The following is a 27,247-nucleotide window of genomic DNA, read 5'->3' as shown; positions in this document are numbered from 1 at the left end:
TTGCAACATAGTATAGCAAACTATTACATGATCAAAAACAAACCAATTTTAGCAAAAACATGTCTGAGGTCGCCAGAAATTTGTGTTATAACCCATAGGTGGGTCTATGTGTCAGTCTGTGGGTGTGTCCTTTTATCTGTGCATGAGTGGGTAATATCTTGCGGGGGCGGAGCCAGATCCCATGCATGGATTGGACCAGCCAGCCGGAGGAGGGACTATAAAGATGATGAAGCTGGGCCGGTCCATTGTCGCTGTTCCTCTACTCCCAACCCTGTCTTCATTCTGCCTTTGTTCCTGGTTGCAGCAGTAGGGGTGGGCTGCCGTTTTCTTTTGCCTTGTTTTCTCATGTTTTAAGTAAAGGAGGTCAGACTTTGTATTTTTGTTTCTTTTCTTTTGCAGGTCAGCCTCGCTTCCTGAATTATTAAAATTATGTTTGTTATTTTGGCCTGAGCCCACCCTGAGGACCAAGCTGCTGTTTTGTTGAGTTTACATTACCTGTCTGTATATACTTTGTAAACAAACCACTTATTTGTTAAAATGCACAACCCGTGTCCTGGGGATTTCTCTGTGGCTTGGGAGTGAGGGAAGGTGTCCACTAATTCATGCCATGCCCTAGGGTCTCCTAGCCGCGGTGTGACAGGGGTCACGGGCTAAAAAAGGTTAGGAACCACTGGGCTAAGAGATGTAGTCACAAGCCATTTTCAACACTTTTCATTGGTTAAAGATTTGTAAAACCATCAGGCCAACATGAAGACTGATCAGTAGAATCGTTTTATGACAACAATTAAAAAAAGACCAAAAATGGACTTATAAGGTTTCTGCCTTACAGCAATGATATGTAAGTCTGACTTCTTCCAACAAGAAGTCCAGATCTACCATGACTCTGTCTGCCTGCGACTCATAACCAGCTTCTACTCGACTATAAAACCATCCTCCTTCTGACGCCACTTTTAGTTAAGTTAGACTAATCTGAAACAAAAAGATGTACTTGTACCAAGATTATAATAGTTTTGGAGTTTAGTTTTATTTAGTCTTGACTTTTTTTTCCCTCTGATTCAGTTAGTTTTAGTTAGTTTTTAGAGCAGATTTGCTAGTTATTATTAGTTTTCTTTTTTTTTTTTTTTCTCTAAATGCTTAGTATTAGTTTTAGTTTTTTCATATCTTTTGTCTTCCTCGCTGTCTTATTCACAGAAATTTCACACAGGACTCTATACTTTCTCCCAACTTTAGCATCCATGTTGCCAGGTAAAGTGGGGACAAGAAGTCGACTCTAAACGACAAGTGATGAGAAGTGACGGACCGTGAAGTGTGAAAAAAATCGATCTCATATCAATCTGACATTGTCAAAAATGAAAATGAAGGGAATTTTATCCATAATTTTTATGTTTTAGTTAGCTTTGTAAGCATACAATTCAGTTTCAGTAAGTTATTGTTTTTTCTTTTATAGTTCTTTCGTTATAGTTTTTTCAATTCTAGTTTTCGTCATTTCGTTTGTTTTTGTTAACGATAATAACCTTGACTTGTACATGTGATTTAGCACAGGTGATAGACTGCAATCAGAGAATGGCACATCACCTATGAAAAGCTGGTTGAAAGTGAGTAAAAAGAGTCATGTGTGGTATGGTTTTAAAATAGTAGCGAAGGTAGATTCTGAAAATTAAAGAAAAAAGGAAGAAAAAAGAGAAGTGGGATGTCTGATGTTATTAAATCCATCTGTGCTCATACATTCCCTTATCCACTTCTGAATATTCACCAATAAGAGAGCGCTAAAAGTGATAGGTTTTGAATAATTTAATTACTTTAAATGAATGAGAACTCCTCTAATTTGCAGTGTTTGCTCTTCTACACTGAAAACACCATCATTCAACTTATGTTAAAACTTTATGAGAAGATGCTCATAATAAATTAATGTGTATCAGTTAAAACAACAAATGCTTTTGCCTATAACATGACGCAGTAGAATCTTGTCAAAAAAAATTAATGGACTTGGTAGCGTAACCAATCACTCAATGCTTATACAGATAAAACTGCAACATCATCAGGTTTGTAGTCTTAGTAAAGTAGAAATCAAGAAAAACTGTTTTTACACTAAAACTCCAATGTAATACACCCCTCTCTGAAGAAACAAACAAAAAAATTCACACATTAATCAGGCTCAAATACACTCAGTTTAATTTTATGTAAAGAACTGAAAATGAATATTAACCTGTGAATATCCTAAATTTCTCTGTAATGAAAAAAAAAAGTTTCATTGTGTCATTGTTGTGATAGGATATGTATGTATATTGTAAATACTGGATAAATCAGTCTCTCTAAGTAATAATAAAAGTGTAAAATTGATAATATCTTGTTTAATGATGGCAGCTAATTTTGGTAATTGCATTAATGTTTCCATAAATTAACTCAATTATAATGCATTGAACACAGAAAAACAATAAAAACATGGGAGGTGAAATCAGTAACCAGATACGGAACATGTTAAAATAGGATTAGCGTTTATTCTGTGCATGGTGCTCTTTTTATTACATGATGTTTATGTGATGGTAAAGTGAAAGTTCACAATTAAGAAAAAGAAAAGTTGGCTCGGTTGTATCGAACATAAAAACATGAGCGTGCTAAATGAACAACAACAGGTTCGGAGGACTTTACAGAATAGCATGTGCTAAAAAAGCATCATGTTGAAAAGGTGACAAAACAAACTACAGCTGTTATAGTTATTAATGTGTGTATCATTGAAATGGACAGAGTGTACTGGGGAGAATGACCATGACATTTTCCTGAAAAGTTAATATTAAGCAAAACTATGTGATTTTCCTGTGACTAATTCTCAGGAGGAACTGAAGCACTAGTTTGGAAACAGGTTTCACTACCTACAGTCCATTGTGTCTCTGTTTATGCTATAGTTAAAAAAAAAAAAAGACATTAAAACCTTTACGGAATGATTCATAACACATTTCAAGACCAGTGCTGAAAAGTTATTTGGAAAATGTAATACACTGAATTGCTCAGGATATAATGCTCAAGATATTGCTAACAAAAGAAAAATGTCATACTGCTGTGTTGTAAAAACGCAGGAAAATGACAAATTATCAAGTCACTGCTTCCCTATTAAGAAGCAACTGTAGAGACAATTGAAACAGAAAATTTCAATGGATATCAGACCATATGTTAAAGTAAAACAATATGTAAACATTGCACAAAAGCTAACGTTAGCATACCACCACTTGTTGGCTAACATTAGCAATAACATTACATGTGAGCTACAGTAGGAAAAGTATAAATTACCATTGAAAAGTTTTAAAAAGTGCATTTGGTCAGTTGAAAAGACATCAAAATACTTCAATATTTCAACATTGTGACATATTTCCAACACCTAACGTCAGCTAAAGTGTTGAATGCTAACATTAGCCGTTACCTAACGGGCTATAATAAATAAAGTGTTTTAATTTGACATATGGTCCAACATCCCTGCATATTTTCAGTACCTAATGAAGTCTAGTGAATGAATGTTGCTGTTTTTTGCATTTTCTGTGTTTATATGACTTTAACACAGCAGTATGACATTCTTTAGATAACGTTTGAGTTTCACACCTTCACCATGAGGTCTGAAATAAATGGCTGCTGTGTGAGTATAGTCAAATTACTCATTGCAAATGTAATGGATTATTAAATGAGCCACAGCAATAAAAAAAAAAACTTTACGGTACCTCTAAACAAACCCAATGCTTCCAAAGCTACACATCTCACATTATGGACTGGACATGTACAAATAGAATAAAGATGAAGTAAGCCAACATTTTGACAGAATATATTTTCCATTAGTAGTTAGTCCTCCATGACTGCAAACAGCAGAACTGCAACTGCAACAAAGCTGTTAAATCTGAACTAAACTTTGTGATCCCTAAATATATACTAACAGTGGCAGAGCAGGTCAATTATGATTAAACAGGCATAATATTTTATTGTGAAAGCAAATAATATTGTTATATTTCACATGGAACTGATGTTTTACAAATGTAGAGTGAATCTAAATGTTTGACGTGTTTTTGATTCCATGTGGATCCCTGTTACTGTGAAAATGACAGTGGAGTGAATGAATAGTAAATTAAAGATATATAGGTAAAGGTATATTGAATTTAATATACTGCAATCATTTATTGATTTTCATGTTGACACATTTAAATAGAAAATTATCTATCAATATAATGTGCAAAATAAAAGTAAGAAAATTAATTTGATTCATTATATCTAATTTTCAGTCATTGGTTTCAACAATTTTCCTCATTACACTATACTTTTCCATGTAAAACATAAAGCGGTCTGTTCGTACTTATATGTAACTGACTGAATCATACCTGCAGCCCAAGTTTAGGTAATCACACAGATTTTGTTTTTGCAACCTGTGCTGCCTCAACTTTCTCTAGATATTTTTTCCTGTGTGTTTTGGAGGTACTTTGAAGAACAATTCTATACATTTTATAAATTTCAGAGATGTAAATTAATCATACTGATACAAAGACTATTTTTTTCACTGCAGTAGGGCCTGTGTAAACCTAAATTAAGTTTCGGAGGTATTTACTAAATGAAACTAAATCAAACAATTTTGCAGAGTAGATTCACATTTTTAATTTTAGAACTTTAAATCTATTTTTACAATAATTTTGTGTACACTTCAGTTTGTTGCCGTCATTTTCTCATGCCACCGGTGTAAAAGCAGATCCTGAGACAACCTGTTTCAGTGAAGGAACTACAATAGCACAACTAGGAACCTTTATCGAACACATTCTCCTAAATAACAAAAAAGGTACTTATTTTTCCTGTGATTATCCTCTCACCCTTCAGATTTATACTGAATCTCTGGACCCCCCTGGTTGTAATGGGTGTAAATAATGGGTATAATTACATCCATTATACAGAAATCCTTGTTAATGTGTTGATGTGTTGACAGCTGCAATCATTTGAGAACTTCCTTAATGAGGTTCTAATCAAATTACTCGCTTGCAGGGAAAAGAAGAGGAGCTTTTGCAGTTTATTGAGGCAATTATCATCGTCAGGCAGATTTGAAAGCTTTAACTCTAATTAACCCCTGTCATTGAGAAGCATTTCTGTCATGTGAACTTCCCTCTCTGTGGGTGAGTACACACTGTCCATTTGGAAAAAAAGGAGAAAGCGTGTGAAAACGTGTGAAAACGTGAAACAGATGCAAGAAGACAGATGCTGCTGCCATGCTCAAGTGTTATCGGGTGTCTGGAATGCTCTTCATACAAAATCATGAGGCTACATACACAAGAGAAATGCAAAAAACACACAAAAAGAAGACGGATTTGGGAATAAATAAAGAGAAGTCGCTTCACCGCTGTCTCCTTAGTTCTGATTTTGCCCCGCTCTAGTGACACAAGCACTACAACAACGACGAGAACAACGAAAACAAGTAAAAGATGTCAAGATCACTCAACAAATAAGTCAAAACATTAACTTAGGTAAAAGAAAGAATAATAATAACAATAATAATTGCCCCCTGGTTTGATAAAATGAATCTTTTTTACACATAAATTGAAAAAATATTTTTTCACATTGAGAGGGAAAATAAAATATTTACTGTACAAGAAGAAATGACACCAAACTTAAATTTAAACATTAAAATTTGAGAGGGATTCCTTGAGTCCCGATGTGTACAATCCCAAGAAAAGTCACCCACAATCCCGTTGGTAATGCTTTTTGGAAACGTTAAAAAAAACACAACCTCCAAGTTATTGATAACCAATTCTGATGGTAAGAAAAACTGTAGAAAAATAAAGTACCAGTAATCTCAAGATTAAAAGACCAAATGCCCTTGTAAATTTTCTTAAAATCTCCAGACAAATTGGAGAACAATAAATCCACAAATGCTGTACTTTATTTTCCTTTTTTCTCTCTTTAAAAAAGATCTTTTTTTGTAATTTTTCATAAGTCCAGCGTTGATCTTTTGGCAGTAGGTGGAACAAGAAGGGGGATTGTGGGGAATACTGAGAGGGTTCTTGGGAATTTCCCGGTGACTCCGTCTCCTTTAAGCCAAACTCCACACTCATGGAGGTTAAAGTTCATAGTTCAACGTACGGTACAAACTGTTTCCCTCTGATGTCCAAGGCAGTGCAGTTGGGTGTGATGGGAGGGGCCACTGCGGTCAAGACGGTGTGATGGAGACACAAGTGAGGAGGGGAGGGTGGGGGCAGCTGAGGGGTCCGAGGAGACGCCACCGATCCAGTCATAGAAGGAAACAGACACAGACAGACATGGACGTTCAGTACAAACATCTACTGAATCCTGTTACAATGAATTATAAAGATCAGACTGATGATCACTGATAAACACTAGAAAGAAAAGCAGAATGATGAACTTGAAAATCAGATCATTTAGTATTGATAGATCAGGCTGATACATAAAGAACTAGAAGCACTCGGAGAGCGCAGACCTCCGCCAAGGCTGATCAGTGGCCCCCCCCGTGGGCCCCCCCACCCCCGATCACCACCAAAATTTAATCATTTCTTCCTTATCCCATTTCCAACAAACCCTGAAAATTTCATCCAAATCTGTCCATAACTTTTTGAGTTATGTTGCACACTAACGGACAGACAAACAAACAAACAAACAAACAAACAAACAAACAAACAGACAGACAGACAGACAGACAGACAGACAAACAAACAAACAAACCTTGGCAAAAACATAACCTCCTTGGCGGAGGTAATAAAAATCTTAAATGGGATAAAGGGGATGGATACATATCAATATTGATGACAAACCTTTTATATTTTCACTTTCTATGGATACAGCCACTCACAGAATAAAGAAAGGACAAATGAAGCCGTACAGTAACAAAGTCTACAGTGTTTTTTTTTTCTTGTTGTTTTCCTGCTGTCTGTGTCAGAAAAAGAAAGGTATTTCATTCACCTCTTAAACTCTGAAACCCCCTTCATTGTTGAAGAGCAAATCGACCCAACACATGAAATGTCACCTTCACTTACACCTCAGAAATGCAAAAATCTATAGTCCAATACCACAAAAGGTGTTTAACCCTAAAAACACATTCTCAACTTTTCCACGCTACTACATAAATCTTATCTGGATGTTTAAACTCTCTAGTGAATGAAATTTTGCAGAATTGGTTTTGCATAATTTCTTCATTTGAGTCAATAAATGGCTGGAACTTGCTTAGGAAAGGTCAAATGTAGACAATAATTCATGCAAAAACATCTATTTTTAACTAGAAATAATAATAGTAATAAAAAATGAGTTCTGTCGGAGTTAAAATCATATAGCAAAAATATCACATTTTCACAATGGTATTATTTTACATGTAGTCACCCATTCTGACACAAAGCAAATAAAAATTGTGAATTGGAAATACTGATTTCTCCTGAATCAGTCTGATTATTATTTCTATATTTAGAAATACTCTAAAACAACTAAATTAAGTTGTATAAGTCAGGTACCAGAAAAACTGATCTAGGTCTGTGAATGTTCAAACGGGAAAGGTAATATTTATTTTTCTTCTTTTCTTGTGTTTAAATCAAGGTTATAATAGTTTTGGATTTTTCAGTATAGTTTAGTTTTATTTAGTTTTGACCTTTTTTCCTCCAATTCCATTAGTTTTAATTAGTTTTTAGAGCAGGTTTGCGAGTTTTTATTAGTTTTTGTTTTATTTTTCCTAAATGGCTAGTTTTAGTTTTTTCATATCTTTTATCTTCCTCACTGTCATATTCACATAAATCCCATACAGGACTCTATACCTTCTCCCAACTTTATTCTCCATGTTGTCAGGTAGAGCGGGGACGAGAAGCCGACTCTAAACAACAAGTGACGAGAAGTGATGGACCGTGAAGTGGGAAATAAATCAATCTCATATCAATTCGACATTGACAAAGATGAAAACGAAGGGAATTTTATCCATCATTTTTATACGTTTTAGTTAGTTTTGTAAGCACACAATACAGTTTCAGTTCGTTATAATTTTTTCTTTTAATTATACTTTTTATTTATTTCAGTTAACAAAAATGTTTTTTCAGTTCTAGTTTTTGGCATTTCGTTAGTTTTCGCTAACAATAATAACCTTGGTTTAAATACACAGTTTTAAATATGTCAGTACACAGAGAGGATGAAAGCACTTCCCCATATTGATATTCTAAAATTTAGTCCATGAGTTCTTACTTTAATACTCATCTAAGTGGCAGAGTTATCATATATCCTGTTAAATATTTAATAGTATTGGGGCCATATATTTAATACTTTTACATTAATCATAAAAACACTGTTTCATGCTCTGAAAACATGAAAAAAGAGCTACAATGGTAAACATCACTATTAAAATAACCTGTTTTTAAGTTACAGCTTCTCTATTATTACACTCCTATGTCACTTTATATCATTTATCAGCATTTACCAAAATGTGACACATCTTCTATACATCCTGTTGTAATAACCTGCTGCTGCAAACAACCTGCAAGTTCAATTTCACACTTTAGCCTCGTGTTTTTTACTTTGCTGTTTTATAGCTGTTAACAAACTGTCAGTGAGATTTCCTTTCCTTGTGTCAAATTAAAATTCTCTGAAGAAGAAGAAGACCGGCTATGCTCTTTGAACTGCTAGAGGGATTTATTATTTTTTTTTATCTGTGCAGGAAGCGTTGAGTCTCAACAGAGGTAAACGTCAGTCTCAAGATGTAGGTCTGACAGCACCTGATGAGTCGGTGAAACACTTGGAAAAGTGTGTTATGTTCTGCACTGAGGTTTCATTATCCAGCGTTCATCAAGGCTACAATCCAGTCCAACTTGATTTGTAAAGCACTTTAAAACAACCACAGTGGACCAAAGTGCTGTACAGAAGAATAAATAAAAAAACTAAATAAAAGAGTAAAATACAAGAAGAGATTAAAAGACATAGAACAACTGTACAAAGAAAACAGTGCTGTACAGAAGGATAAATAAAACCTAAATAAAAGAATAAAATACAAGAATAAATTAAAAACATAAAAAGCTGTACAATTAAAAAAAAAATTAAAAAAAAATAAAATAACAACAATAAACCTATAAGTACGAGAAGAATTTTGTTAATGATGGCAGATGATGTACACCTACATGACATTGAAGGCTGTTACCCATAATGCAATTCTGTCACACCACAGAGCCTTAAAGGAACGATATTTTGCTTTTTTAAAATGGTATTACGTATTTTAAAACATTTCCCTGTGGTCTACATAAACTGTAAATGCTATGCTTGGGTCTGAATTCTTCATTAATTCAACTCCACAGGTCCATCTTCAACCCTATTTCTGAGTAATGACACCAGAAAGGTCGTTTTGAGCGCTGGCCCTTTAAATGCAAATGAGCCACTTCATGCCCCACCCCCTCCAGGTTGTTGGCTGTGCTGCTCTGTCCTGTTCAACCAACTAAACATTTTAGGTAATCGGCTTGAAGTTTGGACATATTTTCTTTTTTCTTTTTTTTAAACTTTATTTTGGTTTGATTTCTGTACAATACAAAACAAACATAAGGGACATTTGGGATACATTGACCATAACAAATCTTTGTGACTAATAATTGCTTTTAGTAATGTGACGTTGAAATGAAAATATTCCATTTCTTCCATTTATCATGACACTGTTCTTCTTGAGTCCTCAATCTATGGGTCAGAATCTCCATCTCAAATATTCCATTCACAATTTGTAGCCAGTCGTTAGTTGTAGGAGGTTCTAATCTGCACCATTTTTTGGTAATAGCCTTTTTACAGGCTGTTAATGGTATTTTAAACAAATATCTATCATTCTTTTCTTACATTATTACTAATAATACATCTGAAATACATCACCAAACATGTTTAAGGGATGAAGTTTGGACATATTTTCGGTACGGACTATAACCGCTGCTGCTGACAAACAATTATGTTGTACTCGGAGAAATGTTCGTCGGAAGTCTTGACCTTATATGCAAATGTGACGCAACCAGTTATAGATGTAACTATAAAAGCAGGAATTAAAACAGGTTGTAGAAATCCACTTGATTTTTGCCAAAATGAATATAAAGATAGCTTTGCAGCACCTGGAGGGTTCAAATTCAAACTTTTGGAACTATTAGGGTCCAAATACACAAATAAATGAACCAAAGACTAATAAAAGTGGGTTTAGCAAAATAAGACCCCTTTAAATTGGGAGTGGATGCTGCAAATTACATTCTATGGTTGTAATGTGACTGGGTTCTTTCATGCCTGAGCAGTTCAGATGCACCAGTGTACAGAGCTACATGTTACAGCAGTGGGATCAGGCTTCACTCACATGTAAACACACTGAAGCTCAGTGAATTTGCCAGTAAAAGTTTGGTCCACAGTTTTGCCTTACAGGAAACTAACTCGAACCCCCTGGACCAAAATGTTTTATTCCTCTTCACTGACATGCATCATCATTTATCACTGATAGTAAAATAAGTATTATCTAGAAACAAACAGATTCAGCCACAATGTTTAGCTTTGACTGCATTTTGTAAACTGAAAAGTCAGGAGTCTGGATAGTTTTTAAACCAGACCTAGTTATATGCTGATCATTATGATTTGCTAGGCTGGATTTGTGAACTTTTCATAAAATACTATTAGTGCACACCTGAGCATATTAACTCAGTTTTATCGCGCGAATATCTAATTCTGCTGTACACTTAGCTGGGTGGGCTGACATGGGTGATATATAATACTGTCATGAAATGGACAGAGTTAATTCTGATGTGTAATGCTGTTATGAAATGTGTAGTATTTTTGTGTTTTGTCTAGGCTTAGTCAGAGTTTATTTGATATGTATAAGATTTGTTCAGTTACTTTGGGGGGCTGACATGGGAATTATGGTCAGCTTTAATGACAGTAGATTAACGGTTGTTATATGACCACCATGTTTACTTTAATTCATACCTTTTTGAGATTGCAATTTTATCTGTGTTTTCTAATTGTATTTTATTGTCTTTTGTGAAGCACTTTGTGACTTCTCTTGTCTGTAAAAGGTACTATATAAAAAAACAGTAAAAAGATATAATAAGAGGGCAGGAGTTTATAAGTTGAACTTCATCCTGCTCCTTTTCGAATATGTTTTCTTTTCTTTTATATATTGTTTTTCCTTGTTGTATTGGTTTTAAACGTTAATATTCAAAATAAACAATCAATCAATCAATCATAGCCAAATGGTGGAAAGAAATGGACAACTGAATTGCTGGAGAAGTTGAGAAACCAAGTTTTACATTATGGGGTCTGTTTGCAGTAATGTCCTCGCCTCTGGCACTGTGCAATTAAAACAAACCTGCACAGAGTCAAACACTCTGTTATTCAGAAAGAGGAGATCTAGCATAACCCTATAACGCCACATGTATCATATTTGATACATGAGTTTTGAAGCCCTCTACATGACCCACACCAGGGGGGAGGAATTCATTCACCAGAGGCCTTTCCAGTGACACTACAAGACTGTCATTAATGAGGAAGGAGGAAGAACTTTGCCAATTTTGAAAAGGAATTACCAATTTGTTAGACATGTTTGTTATATTATGTTTTTGTTTGTTCAAAAATAATATTTGAGCATTGAGACCTGATGTATCAAATATGATACAAAACTGAAACTCATACATGGAAATTGATATTTAAAAAAAATTTTTTTTGACTGTTCAGAAGGACCGATAAAGGCTCCAGTTTCAAAGAACTGGAATTTTCTGTCAATGATTTAATGGTTCAGGCTTTACAGGGAACACGACTTCAACAATTCATATCATTAATATCCGAAGTTTCTAAAAAGGATATATGTAGTATTTCTACCTCCAAATACTGAAAAAAATTACTCCAAAATTTTGAGAATAAAGAACTACAAAACAGATTAGTGTTAGATATATGACCAAATGTCAAAATAAGTGGCTATGAGATACCACAACAGATAGAGATATGCGCAAATAATCAGCTTTTTACTTTATTCAGTGAGTGATATAGTCTGTGGATACATGGTAGGCAGTCATAAGTGTGTTCTAGTATGAGTTCTTTTCCTTTTTTTGATTTTATTTTTTGCTGTGTTAATTTTATGAAACCTTGTACCATATGTTGTAAGTCTCCTCAAGCCAAAAGCCACCCAAGGTCATTTACAATGATTTTAGAACCACTAGAGGCTGTTGGGAGGCATGAGGCGAGGTGGACCTAAAACCCCCTTAGCTGTTCTATAAACCAGCTCAACTATAAACTACAGCCTCATGGGGCTTATTGCTTTAGTTGGCACTCATATAAACAATCAGCTGGGAGGTATTAGCTTCCTCTAAGGCCTTGTACAAGAAAGACATTTTAGCACTGCTGAGGGTGAGCGTGTCAAGGTGAAGGGTCTTTAACTGAGGTGGTACGGCTGCATGTTTAAAGCGGATGAAAAACATTAAATAATTGATACTGATACTGATGCTGGCTCTGAGGATCGAGAGGGAAATGTGCTGAAAATGAGTCAGTACTGCAAAGTGTGTCTATGTGTGTTTGTGTGCAGATAGGACAAGCATGATCCTAATATTCTCCACTACGATGCAGAATAATCCAGGAATTCCTCCACTAATAGATTCAATATTTGAGCTGTCACAGCCACTCACTACAGAATCAGTATCCTTAAATATGACTTCAGGCATTTGTGCTTTTATCAAACTGAAAAACAGGCTGACTTTGTCTCTTTAACTGCAGTCTGATCATGCACCATATGACTTATTTGGAAGTCAAGGGCGACTCGTAACCTATTTGCCTTCTGTATGCGTTCAGCTCTTCTGCATTGTCTCTCAAGAGCTCAAGTGTGATCAAGTGTGTGAGCACTGAGCCGTGGAGAAGGGTTGGTTTTTTTTTTCTGCCTGAGTTTGAGAGGAACAGTGTGGTCAAGGATGGAGAGGCACAGACTGAAGAAAGTATTATCAGGCATCAGGGCGCTGTGACTGCATAAGGAGCTTGAGGTTAAGATGTTGGAGAGAGCTTCACAGAATTTACTGGCAGCATAAAAAGAGAGAGCTGCAGTCATCCAGATGGGATAAACTAAAAAGCATCACACATCAGTACCAGAATATGTGGTTCAACTTTGCAGATGATTCTTAACCGATAAAAGCCAAACTAAACTGAAGCACTTGTCTGTCAAAGTTGCGACTTGAGTCAAAAATTACATTAAAGCTTTTGGAACCAGGTCTGGTTTTCACTGGGCTCTTTTTGATGTTGCCGTGGGCCTGTCAGACTGCGCTGAGGGCAAACAGCTTTTGTTCCATGTGGAGTTTCCCCCCTTTCTTTGCAGAGACAGACTGGGAGGCTGGGCCGCTGTGTTTACATACCAGCCTGTCAGCCGACTAAACAGCACCAGATTCCCAGCCTGGCTGCTTTAACATGGCATAAACAAGGCCACAATTAAAGCCACATGGGCACTGTTACTTAACATACCTCACGCTGAGGTATGATGTTGGAAAGGATCGGAGCAAACTGTTACTATGGATCATGTAACTATGTACTTAAACAGGATATGAAGTTTGTATGATGCTTGTGTACATTAGGGGTGACCTCTGTACTGCTCTGTTGCCTGATTAGCACCATTACCAGGTTTACATCATTCTGTTTGGTCTTCCTGTAGCCAGTAATTGCTGCTCATGTAATTACAGTGGTGGCTTCTATCATTACTTCAATGGCGCATTATGGGTCCATTTAGAACAATGTAATGTGTTTAACCACTTCAGGGAAATCTTGCCATTAGGCTTCCAATAAAGCTAAATCTATCAGAGCTCTGTCTCTAAATAAAGGGATACATCAGGCCATGGAATTTGATTGAAAAACCTCAGAACCAGAGGGCAAGTGTGTGTTTTGTTCTGTTTCAACAAGACACAGAAGCCGCTGACTAATTTACTATGCAGCGCACAGGCTGTAAATGCATTTTAGCCCATTTTTATTCATCCGTCTTAAGCTCTATTCACTTAGGAATTGTATTGTCTGTGGATCTCCTGTGGTTTAACATTACCCTATAAGCCTGTGTTTCACGCTGTGCATTCACACAAGATGAGAAAAATATGTTTTACTCATATTTACTGACATTGTCTCTGGATCTGATGCCTAGGCTCATGACCACCACAGTTAACTGTTGAGTAATAGGATCATTACTGCACACACGACCGTAAATATCATCCGCTTTGATCACCTTTTGATTCCTCTTGATGATTTGCTGTTTCTTTGAAGGGTTCTGCATGACTGAACCTTCTAAATTAGCACTGAAAACATTGTTAAAACTGTCATTTATAATTGCCTGCCGGGATATAGACACAAATGATGCGTGGAGGAAAGAATAAATGTTGCAAATCACTGTTAATATTATCTCAGACATATGGAACTACGGATGGTAATCTATGTTGATTGTTAACTTTGCCAATTATGGAATATGGCCAATTCACATGGGATTAACATCATAGATGACCTCCATAATTATTACAGATTACATGAAATCCAAAGGTAATAGTACTCCTGTGAGAGTAAAGCTTTAGGAGACCAGCCTCTTGCAGGTTATTGGACAGAGCTGCGGTGCTTCATCTTCCATGTCAGTAAGTGAGAGGTAAATGAGATGCTGGAGGGTAGAGTGCAGTCACAGATGGAGGAAACACAAGCAGAAGGCTGAGGTGGGAGCCGCAACATGTTCATTCTATGTTGGGACATTGAGTTATAAGTGCAGTCACATTAGCCTGCAAGGGGAAAACTAGGGCAAAATAACCCACAGAGCCTCTAAACCTCATATTTTCCTGGGGGATGTTAAATGTTAAATGGTTGTTTGATTAACACTTACACCAGGGCTCACTAGCATTTAATCAAATCTCTGCTTGTAGCTTTTAAGGACTGGGAGTATTTTATTATTGGTGCTGTTGGAAAATATGGTTCAAAGGAGCTGCATTTGTGGGTATGCTGTTGGTGCATCTGAATGTTAAATCATTGTATAACACATTTTGTATTAATTTAATTATTACTGTATTAATGTCAGAGCTGGTTTGATGAGAGCATAATCTATAAGGATATGTCACATTTTGTCAGCATGTTTTATTTATACATTCTTAGATGTTAATATAAGTGTTTTATTATAGAGCAGACAGCAAAAGGGGCAGTAAAATCCACTAATTCATACAGACGCATCTGCATAGAAATTCAGTTCATGTGTGAAAAAGTGCAGATCTGATGGAACTTGAGATTAAATTGAAATGCATTGTTTCTGCTGTTTCTGAATCCATGAAAAACAAATACATTGATATATAACTGTTAGTAAAGTCTTAATACCTTTGTTACTTAAAAATGCAATCAATACTTTGTGACCAGTAATTTAATATCTACAAGCAGATAGATCCGTCCTGCTGTCAGTGAATAATACTGGCCAAGTTTTGTGGTCGTGTCTTGTGTGAGTATAAACAAAGCTTTAGTCGGCTGAGGTGTGGTTTGTGTAACTGGAGACAGAAGGAGACAGAAGGAGGAGGAGGAGGAGGAGGGGGAGGATGAGGAGGAGGAGAAGAAGAAGAAGAAGAAAAGAAGAGGAAGAAGAAGAAGAAGAGGTCTAGAGAAGAGAAGGAGGAGGAGGAGAAGTGGTCTAAGGTGAGGTCAAGGTCTGGATTTATTTGATCTTTTGTCAGATACTTTTCTGTGGGTAAAGCTCTGAAAGAACTAAAAGAATTATATTTTTTTTGTAAATCAAAATGAAACTGTAAATGTTACACTGAGCTGCAGTACTACAGAAACAAATGCGTCAAGTAAGAATTAGGCCCAATCCCAATTCACCCCTTGGCCCTACCCCTTATTGAAATATTGAAATACTCCTCTACAAAATGAGACAACCCTTTGAGACCTGTTACATCATCAGCAGTCATCGATGTCGCTATAAAAAGATGCGACACCTTTGTTTCCGAGAGAATTCCTCATGTCGTCAGCAGCTGTAACTGTCTCTGTTCCATGGGCTTTGATCATTTTTTTGCAGCTATCAACTATAAACCACAGAAATGCGATCTATAACACATTGAAATGGTTGATCAAATGATTAAGTTGTTTACGAAGAAAATACGTACATTTGTGTGTTTCTTTCATCTTCACTGCTGCTCTTTTTGGTTGTGTTTACCTCCATCTTGCCAATGATGCGAACAGAATTATGGGAAATTTCTCCTACCCCTCCATTTGTAGTGTGGTCCTGAAATATCTCAGTTTCGAGGGTCAAACAGCCCTCCCCCTTAGCCCTTACACTCCGACTCATCGAGAATTGGGACAACCCTACCCCTTCATGTGAACGCACAAAAACAGAGGGGTAGGGGTAAGGGGTGAATTGGGATTCAGCCTTAATCTTTTTAAATTAATTTCTCATTTGATACCTTATTCAGAACTGGGAAAATCAAATTAAAGCATCTTTTGAATCTCACAGGATCCTATTTTTTCTGAATCATATTGTGTTGGATCATATAATAGGGGTGAATCGCACCACGTTGCATTGGTAGTTGCTCTGTATTTATTTTTAATGTGACATTAAAAACCAATGTTGTACCATATCATCCTCACTGATGGAGACGCAAATCCCTACTGTACAGATTTTTTTCTTGAATAATTTATTTAAAAAAGAAAAAATAAACTACATTCACTAGTAACATCATCCAGTGTGCTGTTTTATCTGAGCAGATCAGGGTCACATATGACTAAAAAAGTAAACAACGGACAGTAAACATGGCATTCACAACGGAAACTCACCTTCCGATGAATCGGCCTGTTTTACTCTGGTGAGATCTCCGTTTCCTGGTGCACAACCACTTTGGTGACAGACATATCTGGGTGCTGCTCTTTTGCTTCTTTAATGGCCTGAGCCAAAGCCTGAGGAGTGCGGGAAGGACAACAACCCAGGTTGTTAAGTAGGACACGATTGATGAGTTTAATTAAAATGACTTGCATCCAGAACTGATTTGCCTGATATATGAACACAACTGCTCTGTGAGGCAAATTAACACTACAGATAATTCTATCTTCTGGCAGACATGCGTCGAAAACAGAAATGTGTTGCAATGTGCTGTGTGAGCCAACACACAATGAAACCACCTGCGATTACTGCAAGCTTTATTCATTTAATGTGCACGGCGAGGCATGGAAAAAAGACATCTCTTCATCCATCACTTTCATTCCTCACCTTGTCATGATCAATTTCAGTGTCTCCAGTGATGACAATCCTCTTCTCAATGCGAGTCTCAGAGATTCCTCCTTTCACCGTCTGAAGCAAAGCGAAGAAACAAGCTGTGTCTGACTCTTATTGAACGTCGAGATTGGAAAACGCATGCATGACCTATTTTTCCTTTTATCTATATCTATATTTGACTTTAATGATAATATATATATATACCTGCTGTTGATTGTCAACAATATGGTATTTTAAATTATATGAGAAAATATACTTAAACGGCTGAGAGTATGAACTGTGGAGATATTCATTAGGCCTCTGCTGGTTGTGAAAGTAAATGTAACATCAGCGATAAAAGCTTTGTAGTATTAGTCTGATTTTGGGATAACCTTGTGTTCATTTTCAATCTATTGATCTGAGCTAAGACAAAGAACAAAAGTATAGCTTTGCAGTAACTTAGCCAGGCACAGAATCACATCTAATCACCCGTCCTTTTTTCTGTTCATGCTCTACTCATCCCCCTCCCCCTCCCTGTTCAACCTCCCCAGCCTCCTCCTGTATTAGCACAGTCATATTCTTTGTGTATATACGTGTCATTTGTTCAAGAATACTTATGCTCTGTGTGAGATGCTTCCACTCAGTGTCTGCTTTGAGAATGTCGCTGATGTAAATCATGTTTTAACCTTTAGGCGGTGTCTAGTCATGGTCGTTGGAGGTACTCTGCAGGAATACGCGGAAATATTTCTGTCACATAATGGCAGAATTATCATTCTCCTTCTCTCCGTTATCTGTGTCTTATGGCTTTGAATGTACCCCCTCAAAACCTCCGAGCCACAACTACACCCTGAAAAGAGCAAGATTTACCAAAGGTTTACGTCTTATGTGTGGGGTTTTTTTGTAATGATTTAGTGGTTTTAATACACACGTTCCACCATATGTCATATCCTTTTTGCATATGCGCTGTCACAGAACCAGCCAAACTACTTGGATAACTTTGACTTCTCTTCCAGAATGACAGTGGACTGTACCAGATCTATCTATAGCACTGGCACAGTACTGATGAAGTGTGGAGGTCTGTGGTCTGGCTATATAAGACTATGCTATGTCCACACTAATATGTCATATTTTTTTTAATGCATAACTTTTGCTATGTTTAAATCTATCATCCACATTGCTGTTCCATTTTTAACACCACAAAATGAAGACTTCTAAAACACTGATGATCTTATTTTTTTAGTTTGTAAACTCTGGGGTTGTGTGACAATCTGGACAGAAAAAACAAAAACTTTTAGGGCCCAGCAGCCACCAACTAAACCCACTGAGGAGCAGAATCTCTATATATGCAGACGATGCAGGTCTTTATTGCTGAGCTGATGTACATTGGTGAAAGAGTTGTTGTAAGAGTTACTAAATGTTAACCCTTTAAACCCTAAGCCATTGTGGCCATGGCTCAGGAGGTAGAGCAAGTCATCCAATAACCAAAGGGATGGTGGTTCGAATCCTGCTCTGTCCTAGTCAGTCCATTGTACCCTTGGGCAAGACACTTCACCCACCTTGCCTCCAGTGTCACTCACACTGGTGTATGACTGTGTATGAATGTTTGGTGGTGGTCAGAGGGACTGTTTGGCGCAAATTGGCAGCCACACTTCCGTCAGTCTGCCCCAGGGCAGCTGTGGATACAAATGTAGTTTACCACCACCAGAGTGTGAATGTGAGAGTGAATGAATAGTGGATCAATAATGGAAGACGCTTTGGGTGCCTTGAAAAGCGCTATAGAAATGTGATCCATTATTATTATTATTATTATTATGAAGCCTAAAATGGTCCATCTGGACTTTTTTCTTATTACCCCCCCCAGGAGAGGCATGGGGTATTGTTTTTGGTTCGGTTTCTTTGTTAACACTTTAGAAACAAAACTATTGGTTCAATTCATACCAAGTTGGGTTTATAGATTGCCAGTGACACAGAATAGATGTCATTACATTTTGGGAAAAGTAGGTCAAAATTAAATTTTTTTTTAGGATTTTTAAAAATCTTCCCATTTACTTATAATGGGTAAAATACATGCAAGGGGTGGGGTTTGTTGTGCCTGGCACCATTTGTTTTGATTATAAAAATGTTAGAAAATATGTTGAGAGTGAGTCCTTTTGCCTATTTATCCAGAGCACATAGAACTTTCAAAATCTAGCAGTCATTTACAATTTACTGTATGTTATAAAACTTGTAAAATGGCTTCTTCTCCAGCTTCTAGTACAGGAGTACAGGCATAAGTGAAATTATCATAATGACCCAATGAAACCTATAAAGCGCAATGTCTCAGGGTTCAGAAACCGGTGGAATTTTTCCAATTGCTCAAACAGTGAAAGAGTTACAACCATCCAAAATGCATATGTGCAGGGTGTGTCAGCGGTGACACATTAGGATTTTAAGAGTTAAGTAATCAGTATTACTTGAGTTTTGAGAAGGCTGGATAAACTGATCATACCTACATTAAAAATTAGCAACAGGGATGACGGGTGTCTACTTTTTCATTCTGACTGTACTATAAATAGGAAGGCAAAGCATTGTTGCCCACAGTTACAGAAAACAAAAACCAGTTCAAAATGAGCTAATGTTTTTAAAGACTGCCCAAAATTCTGGCTTCTGGCGTCTGTAGCCACTTTGACACTAGGTATGTAGTCGTGACATTCAGTAGACCATCCTTCTGACATTAAATAAACTGAACCGAAAATGAAATGATAAACCAATAATAAAAAAAGAGTTTGGAGAGTTTTTCCTGTAATTAAGGATTATTTTACATTATCAGATACATTTCTATAAAAATATTTGATTAACCAATAACACAGCTCACAAAAAGATCTACGTTCCACTTTCTTCACAAAAACAACAATAAAAGAAAACCTCTGCAGGACTTTGTTTGGTCTTTTATAGAGTTAAGTATAAACTAACCACTGAACTGGTTCGGAAAGCCTCCTCCACAAAGAAATTAATTGAACTACCTTAGCCCAAATAAAGAGGAACATGGAAGAAACAGTGATTTGATTAATTGGCAGGCTGTTTACAGTCTCCATCTTAATCAGTCTGTACCAGGTTAAATACTGCATGCTGAAGGGTCAATCCTCAAAGCACTGATCCATCACAGCACAGCAGTAAATTACTGTATTGATCTGTATTGACTGTGTGGCTGTTAGGGCAGAAAACAGACCTTGGTGATCTGGGTGGTGGTGGTGGTGCTGATGGTCTCGGAGGTGATGGTCTGGGCACTCAGTAGCACTCCTGAGTCCCTCTCTGCCAGGCTGTCCACCGGCTGTGGGAGAGACACCTTTTCAGTGTTAAACAAGAGCATCAAAGAAATCCATTAAAACATACACGATTAAACTGGACAGTGCAGTAAATAAAGTATAAAAGTCTGAATCTAACAACAAATGGAACAAGGGCAATGCAGTAAAATTTATAACATAAATTATCATACGTGTTTTACTGTGTTAGAACTGAAAAGGACAGTTACACTGCAAAAATCAAAATCTTACCAAGTGTATTTTTGTCATTTCTAGTCAAAATATCTCATCACACTTAAAATAAGACATAATCACCTAAAGAGTAACTTGTAAGTGAGATATAAGAACTTATTTTTAGACAATAGATCTTGACAATCTTATGTAAGGAAATCTTACCAAGATAATTTTCACTTGTTCCATCGGCAGATTTTTTTGCTTAATTCAAGATTTTTTTTTTTTTTTTGCTTCATTCAAGCAAAAAAATCTGCGAATGGAACAAGTGAAAATTATCTTGGTAAGATTTCCTTAAATAAGATTTTCAAGTTCTTATATCTCACAAGTTACTCTTTAGGTGATTATGTCTTATTTAAAATGTGATGAGATATTTTGACTAGAAATTAAAAAAACACACTTGGTAAGATTTGGATTTTTGCAGTGTATTAATTTGTTTTAGAGTAGAATAACTAGAACATGTGGATGAGTTGAGGGTTGAGGTGGGTTACAGATGTCTGTGCGCATACATAAAAAAATGATAATGGTAGTACTAATCAAAAGCATTTCTTAGTTTTGTTAAAAACACTTGAAAATCAGTAATGGTTGTAAAATCCTATAAAAAATCTCTGCAGCTCTAATGTAGTTTGTCTAGAATGACAAGCTAAAAGAACTCTGAAACTAAATATCACTACATATTAGGTGTCACTGTCTGTAAATGGCTATAAAGAGTTATATGACATATCAAAAAACAAAGCAACCCCAGTCTAAACTGCCTCTTACGAAACGATCTACATCCATGGATAAAAAGGAAGTGAAATGAATAGCTTCATTACATTGCCCCAAATTATTATAAACTGGAGCTGCGCTCACTTATTTAGGAAATCATGATTAACTATCTTTGCTGGAGCCTGAGCTTTCCGAGACCAATCATTGATCAGCTCTGACCACATTTATTCAGATTCAGATTCAGACAACTTTGTTAGTACCCAGGGGGCAATTTAAGGCACATGTGAGTAGCATGACTTAAAAAACAGTACGTATAAAAACAGGGCACTTATTAAAAAAGATCTAAGTAGAAAAATAAACAATATATACACAGTACATTCACAGACAAAATTATTAGACCAGCCCTTGTTTTCTTCAATTTCTTGTTCATTTTAATGCCTTGTACAACTGAAGGTACATTTGTTTGGACAAATATAATGATAACAACAAAAATATCTCAAAAGAGTTTAATTTCAGAGCTGATATCTATCCATTTTCCATGTTTTTTTTTGATAATAACCAAAATCATTTCAGTTCTTACATCAATATATATGGCATTGTACTGACAAAAACAGTGCTTTTAGGCATTCCATGTTTTCTTTTCTGTTTTAGTCACATGATACACACAGGAGTTAGTACTTGATTGCATAACCATTGTTTTTAATGACTTTTGATGGTCTAATATTTTTTCCATGACTGTATATCCAGTGCAGACAGTGTAATGTAAACAGGAATTGCAGGGGTTATATGTTTACATGCTACTGTAGAGATAGTAACGGATGATAAATAATAATAAGTAAAATAACAGCAGAAGACAGGTATATACTACAAATACTTCCATTTTAACATTACTTTCATGTCAGAAAACAACGAAACTCATAACACATCTCCCTTCTACAGTAACCTTCTGACACCTGATATTGAAAATGTCATTCCTCTGATCCCAGAATGCCTGTTACCTGGGCTGACTCATAGGTGATAGTCTTAGTCTCGGTGTGAACCATGGGGATGTCTTTGTAGGCCACGGTTCCTCTCAGGGAGTTTGTGACATCTGCGATGGTGATTGTCTGGGTCTTCAGCACTGGAGACTGAAGGAAGCAAACACAAAGTCAGCAAAACCTTTGAAGCCTCCATCAGGAGACATTACTGTGACCCACATTAGCTGTTATCCCAAACGGCACTGGACTGGACTGTTAACTGCACAGGGATCATGACCAAGCTAAGCTCTTTTCATTAGTGCAAATCTCCTGTGATGTTTATGATCTCAACGGTTCACGTTTCATTAGACAGAGAAAAACATCAAAATTAGGAATCTAACCCTCAAGATCTATCCAGTGTAATTTTCTAAGGACTAAAATGTTGTTACTGGCCCAAACTACAAAGAATAATATATTAAACTAAGCATATGGGTGCTTCTATGAAACTGGTCCCTAAAAACAGGACATGGGGGCTAAAAATTCAAACCAGATGTAGATTAATGTTATGAAGCAAGTTTGGAAGCACTTTGGGTCTATTTTAAAAATACATACTGAGATAAAAGAGTAACTTTTTTTCAGATAAAACACATTTTTATATTATTTTACATTATATTTAATACAAAAATCTGCATGTAACACGGTCAAAAGGACATGAAAATTACACGCTACTATTTTATTTTTTTTTTAATATTTCTTTATTCTCTCACAGGTGCATTTTGGGAATTGAACTACTTATGTGAGGCAGAGTGTTTCACAAAAATGGCCGCTGTTAGCAAAATCAATCGCAATTTACATGCATTTAAATGGACAAGTTCTGCATATAAGTGGACACGATGGGTTACATACAAAACCTGGAATGAGACTGCCAATTCATGAAAAACCCACATGTCTGGATTAGAAAAACCACTAGGATCGTCAAATTTAACACAGTCTCTTTATTTATAGTGGCATTTAAGACCATTTCAAGCCATGTGTTACAGCTAAAATGTACTGACACCTAGGTAGATTTTCCTGTCCCAATTTTGGTCCTATTTTTGGCACCAATATTTTATTAAAAATTCATTAATTCTGGGGTGGCTCAGAGCAAGAGTATAATTTTTTTTGCGTTTACCTGTGGTCATCATTAGGTACATCCTAGGGGGAAATATATCTAAATTTCTCTTTTATAATTGGGTTTAAAAAGCTGCCAGATACCAGTGCCTGGTACCAAAATGTACCCAGTTTCATAGAAGCACCCATATACATCTGCATCTATGTAAGCTTCTATTTCTGAGCTATGCTGAGGTGACCATCATATGTTTATGATGTCTATGTGTCTTGATTTAAAGGTGAAGTAAGACACAAATTTGACAAATTTCTCTTTACAATCGTCTGACTAAATGTTCTGTGCACAAAGATAGATAACAACACTGCCATCTAGGAGCCTTGGGAGTAAACACAAGTAAAATAAAATTTTTTAAAAAATTAATTAAATCAGTAAAATCCTGCAAAATATAATATGATGATTCATAGGTGTAGTGATAGTTTCATAGATGTTTAATAGCACCATCAGGTCATGTTTGCATATTTGCTATTCTTACCACAGGTGCTGTTTTTGTTGTATATTTTGAGCTAAATATAGGTTAAATACGTTCATACTCCACAGAATGATCCAAACTACACTATTTAAGACTGACATCCAGTCATTTAGCACCAGGGAGCTACTCATGCACAGGATAGGATGGACTAAAATTAGGGATACACAGAAGGGAGGGGTGTGTTGACATTGACTTGAGTCCAAATATCAGCAGTCATCCTCAGAAACTGCATACTCCATACTCCTTAGGGAATATGAAGTAAGATACTTGGCTTAAACAAACATGCAAGATGCTGTGGTTAGTAAACTGCAATTTTGTTTGGGATGAGCAAAGTGTAGCGTGGTTATCTCATGTTTCTGTGGTGATTAAATACAAAACCAGTGATGTTAACAACAGATACATCAGCCTGTAGAAAAAAGCAAAGCCATGAAGAGTAAATATAAAGTGTTGCATCAGTACAGAACCATGACCAGAGTCCTCAGTGAGCAGCAAGGGTAATTGAAAGAACAATAATATAACCCGGATATGGATAACTAAACAGAACTATCAGCTCAGTGTGGGCATGCTCAGTAGCAACACACATTCAGGGTGCAACCCACAGCACTGCTGCACAGAAACAGTCAACTCAACAACAATTCAATGCAATTCTGTGAGCGCTATGCATGCAAAAGCCAGGTCTAACATTACGGCTGATGAGCATATCTGATGCAGCTGACAGGTGGCCAGGTGCTTTGCAAAAGCCGGCAAATGTGTGAATGCCAATTAAAAAGCAACGCAGATCGCATTTTTGCCTTTCACTTTCACCTCACTTAAATAAACAAGAGCATAATGAACAACCTGTATATGGAATTTAGGAAGCAATCTTCATCAAAGCCATGCAAGAAAAGAAATAACTTTCACAGCCAGAAGATTGCAATGACGGTATTAAAATATTCAACTGTACACATGCCCAGTTTGATGCATTTATTATCATTATATTACCTATAACACAACTTACACCTACTGGAGTGTTATAATGAATACTAAGAAACTCACAATATGCCAATAAAGTTGAATCTTGACACTAATGGACAGTATGTGTCTGAATAAGTCCATTAATAAAGAAAAAAACCCTCCATTGTAGTCATTCTAATATCACAGTGAAAATCATCATATGTAAGTCATCCAAAAACCCAAGGAAATTGATCCAGTAGCAGGTCATACATACATGCACACGCTCATCAATACATCAAATACATGTACTAAGCATGCACAGTATTTTATGGATATATTTCGTTAATCAGCATTGTTGTAAAAGTAGTAAAGACACATTTGAGCTTCTTATAATGTAAGTCCCACACATATTTCAAAGGGCAAACATTACACTTTCCCAGAGTTAGAATATGTTGTTACTGTAGATGTTAAAATGAAGGGACTGATTACCACCTATACATATACAAGCATCTAAATGATTACAGTGACAGAAAATTAAGCACACGTTGGATATATATATATATATAGTGAAATATGCATAATTCAACACATACAGCACTGAGAAGGTGGTATTTCAAGCAAAAACAAAGCCATTTAATAGATAGAATTTAGTTATTTTAAGTCAAACAGCAGCATAATATGCAGATCTAATGGGGGAAGAAAAGGAAAGTCTCAGTTGGATCTAAGTGGACCATGCTCACAGCATTAACATACTTCCAGCATTAACCAATGGACCACAATAAATCTCCAACAAATGCTCTCTAATCAATATTCCATTTTCTGGTTTTTAGAAGGCGGTGTGCCTGAACACAGCACATAGCTAAATATGCAACTTTTCACTTTGAATTCGATTTAGGATATAGCAACATATGTTTAGGCTAAGACGTGTAGCTATTGGCAGCAACGAAACAACAATGCTACAAAATCTCTGTCATTTAAGATCAAAATAACCAGAGCTCCGACAGCAGGTAGTTTAGAGAAAACAGAGCAAAGACAGGTGTTATTGTAATGAGAGTTAGTTGGAGCTTTACGGGTAATATTTTAAACTAGTGTTGAGATAATACAGATTTGTTTTCTGGCTCTCACTTTGACAAATCCAATTCAAACTGATAGTTTGGTTGGTCCACAGTGTACAGATATCCAGAACCCCACCCCCACCCCCCCAAGGGATCAGTCCCATTTATTTATCTTCACCCAAAGATTGACAGAATTCATTTTTATTGGACTATTCGGATTGACATTGATGGAACTGATACAGATAATCACAGTCCGCAGGGTATGAGTCATAATGGCGTTGGTGACCTCTAGAGCTGACAGTAAATCAAGTATCTATCTGCTATCTGATGAAACATCTCAACACACAGAGGATGGATTGATATATAATCACCTATCAATAACAAAAACAAGAGGGCTCCATGTGTGTCTGGTCCAGTGCTTGTCTAAATATAACAGACCTTACATGCTCCGTCACTGTGGGAGTACCATATGGACCTGCACAGCCATGAGCTGGGCAGTGGCTAATTGCCATAAGACAAGCTACAGCATCCGTATTGTGTAACAAAAAACATACCAAAGAGAATGATTAACGACTCGACCACGTATCATGTTGTAAAGACCTTTTGCATGTCGAAGTTCACCAGCCAATTTAATGAAACTCGTCCTTGGTTGGAAGGAAAAGTTGCATATTATAGCTCAAAAACCAAACAAAACACCTTAAATAGCAGTACAACAAAAGACAGCATTTTCTGATGACCACTGGTTATGTCATGTAAACAGGTATAGCATGTTTGAAGAAGTGCAACCGCTTCAGTTTAAGGCCTTGAAAGATATGAGCAGGACAGTACTGGGTTAAAACTCCAAAATGATGTACTGTACTTTGCATTCATATCAAATATTACTTGTCATAAAATGAGTACTTTACTACCTATCAATTTTCTCTATCCTGTATCCAATTGTTTCTTAGTGGATTTAAAATATCCTTCTGTTTGTCTCATAAATCCCTTTCCAAACCCTCTGAGGTGTAAAAGGTCTTTTCTGTCCATTGTTCTTCACCTCAATACTGGATGTGCTTCCTTTAACGATTGAAATAGAGGAGTACATTTTCCTTTCATGTTTTCTTCATCTATATCTATCTTGCCGTACCATTTGTGTGTCATCATGCCAGCTTCATATTCTTGTTTTGTTTAAAATATTCATGGAGTAGGGTTTCAATTATTAATGAAGGCAGAATTGATATTTGTTCTACTAGATGTACTGAAAAATGTATAAAATTATGCGTTCCTGAGTATTTTGTTATCTTCATGG

General features: G+C 36.3%; 1 protein-coding gene across 7 annotated transcripts in view; it reads right to left on the bottom strand.

Moving 5' to 3' along the window:
- Window positions 1-2,478: 2,478 nt before the first annotated feature.
- epb41a (erythrocyte membrane protein band 4.1a) overlaps window positions 2,479-27,247 on the bottom strand; it is a 101,931-nt gene continuing 77,162 nt past the window's right edge. For 6 of the 7 annotated variants that reach the window (XM_030146977.1, XM_030146978.1, XM_030146980.1 and 3 more), the window contains 5 exons: window positions 22,377-22,505; window positions 20,367-20,483; window positions 17,174-17,254; window positions 16,744-16,863; window positions 2,479-6,212 (listed from right to left, as the gene is read on the bottom strand). In XM_030146977.1, coding sequence (XP_030002837.1) covers window positions 16,765-16,863; window positions 17,174-17,254; window positions 20,367-20,483; window positions 22,377-22,505 — 426 coding nt within the window. In that variant the 3' untranslated portion in view covers window positions 2,479-6,212; window positions 16,744-16,764. The remainder of the gene's footprint in view (window positions 6,213-16,743; window positions 16,864-17,173; window positions 17,255-20,366; window positions 20,484-22,376; window positions 22,506-27,247) is intronic. The other variant, XM_030146979.1, reaches the window with a different exon arrangement.

This window comes from Sphaeramia orbicularis, chromosome 11 (genome assembly GCF_902148855.1).
Source record: "Sphaeramia orbicularis chromosome 11, fSphaOr1.1, whole genome shotgun sequence".
Classification (NCBI taxonomy): Eukaryota; Metazoa; Chordata; class Actinopteri; order Kurtiformes; family Apogonidae; genus Sphaeramia; species Sphaeramia orbicularis.
The sequence above is the reverse complement of the archived record's forward strand: the minus strand, read 5'-3'. Positions and strand labels throughout refer to the sequence as shown.